The sequence below is a fragment of the Chrysochloris asiatica genome, unplaced genomic scaffold (assembly GCF_000296735.1).
Source record: "Chrysochloris asiatica unplaced genomic scaffold, ChrAsi1.0 scaffold00034, whole genome shotgun sequence".
NCBI lineage: Eukaryota > Metazoa > Chordata > Mammalia > Afrosoricida > Chrysochloridae > Chrysochloris > Chrysochloris asiatica.
In genome coordinates this window covers 14,476,787-14,478,127 of record NW_006408552.1, presented here as the reverse complement: position 1 = coordinate 14,478,127, position 1,341 = coordinate 14,476,787, and the positions used below count along the sequence as shown (strand labels likewise).

At 56.5% G+C, this 1,341-nt stretch overlaps 1 protein-coding gene across 1 annotated transcript in view; it reads right to left on the bottom strand.

Moving 5' to 3' along the window:
- Positions 1 to 826, bottom strand: part of LOC102830317 (RB-associated KRAB zinc finger protein-like) — an 18,627-nt gene extending 17,801 nt beyond the window's left edge. Inside the window, exons 1-3 of the mRNA XM_006859865.1 lie at positions 745 to 826; positions 459 to 661; positions 251 to 390 (exon numbers count right to left, since the gene is read on the bottom strand). Coding sequence (XP_006859927.1) covers positions 251 to 390; positions 459 to 661; positions 745 to 826 — 425 coding nt within the window. The remainder of the gene's footprint in view (positions 1 to 250; positions 391 to 458; positions 662 to 744) is intronic.
- Between the last annotated feature and the right edge of the window lie 515 nt (positions 827 to 1,341).

The following is a 1,341-nucleotide window of genomic DNA, read 5'->3' as shown; positions in this document are numbered from 1 at the left end:
CCCTCAAACCCACCACTTCTGGAAACAGGCAGCACCCCCTCATTCCCACCCCTGACTATCACGACTATCACATACAGTAGAGTTAATGTGTCAGGCTGCAAAGCCGTTTGAACTGCAAGGTTGGCGGTTCAAGATCACCAGCTGCTCCTTGGAAACCCTATACAGGGTCGCTATGGGTCGGAACCGACTCTTAAGGGCACTTAACAACAATGCCCTCGCGTGGGGAGGGGTCCGCAGATACACGACCTACCCCTTTCGGGGGCTGCTCGTTCTCTGCCCCTCGGCTTGGGTGAGCCGTCCGGGTTTGGGGCGGAGCTCTCCCCCGCGGCCTCTGCTCCTCAGTCTCCTTGCCAAGGGGGGCGTCCTGTTCTTGAGGAGCTGGGTAGGAGTCTATGGGACAAGTTCACTTCAGCCGGGACGTTCCTAGTGAGACTGGAGCGGCCTCCCCAGGAACTGACCGACCCCGGGTCGTTGGCGATGCAGACGGGCGGGTCCCAGAGCGTCCGAGGAACCTGCGCGACCGTCCCAGTCCAAAGGGGTGCCCACTGCTGCCGAGTGAGAGAGCCTTCGCCGCGGCCACCACCGCCCAGCTCGGCCCTCAGAGCACAGCACCACGGGCTCCGGGGCTCGCGCTCGCGGGTTCCCCTGGCCAGCGTGCACCCTTGCCCGCACAGACCCGCACTCGCCTGACAGCCACCCCCACCGACGGCGCCGCCACCCGCAAGGGACGGGATTATCGCCCACCGGAGGCCACAGTCTGGGAACCAGGGAGAGCGTAGACCAGCAGAAGGACCAGAAGCGAGAGCAGCATTGCAATAACGCGCATGCGCGAACACGCGAGCAAGTCTAAGAGCGCATGCTCAGAAAACCACGGGTAGCCGATCACAGCAAACAGACAGAATATTTGAACTCCATTTGTAAATCAACACAACACCTTTTAAGTAATCTCTTAAGCAACTCCCTTATGCAGATAAGGGTGCTGCAAGCTAGGAGGGTTGGGACTATTACTAGATTTAACCCCCTGTTTTGGTTACAAACGTTTGTGACATGTCAATACATCATTGTTGTTAGTTGTGTGCCAACGAGTCGACCCGATTCATAAGGACCCTATGCACAACATATGAAGCACTAGCGGGACCTGTGCCATCCTCACAATCGTTGTTACGCTTGATCCCATTGCTGCTGTCACTGTGTCAGTCATCACTTTAGGTACCTTCCTGTTTTTCAGTAACCCTCCACTTTACCAAACCTCCAGGACTGGTTCCTTCAAATAACATGTCCAAAGTATGAGAGACAAGACTTGCCATCCTCGGTTCCAAAGAGCTTTCTGACGTACTTCTT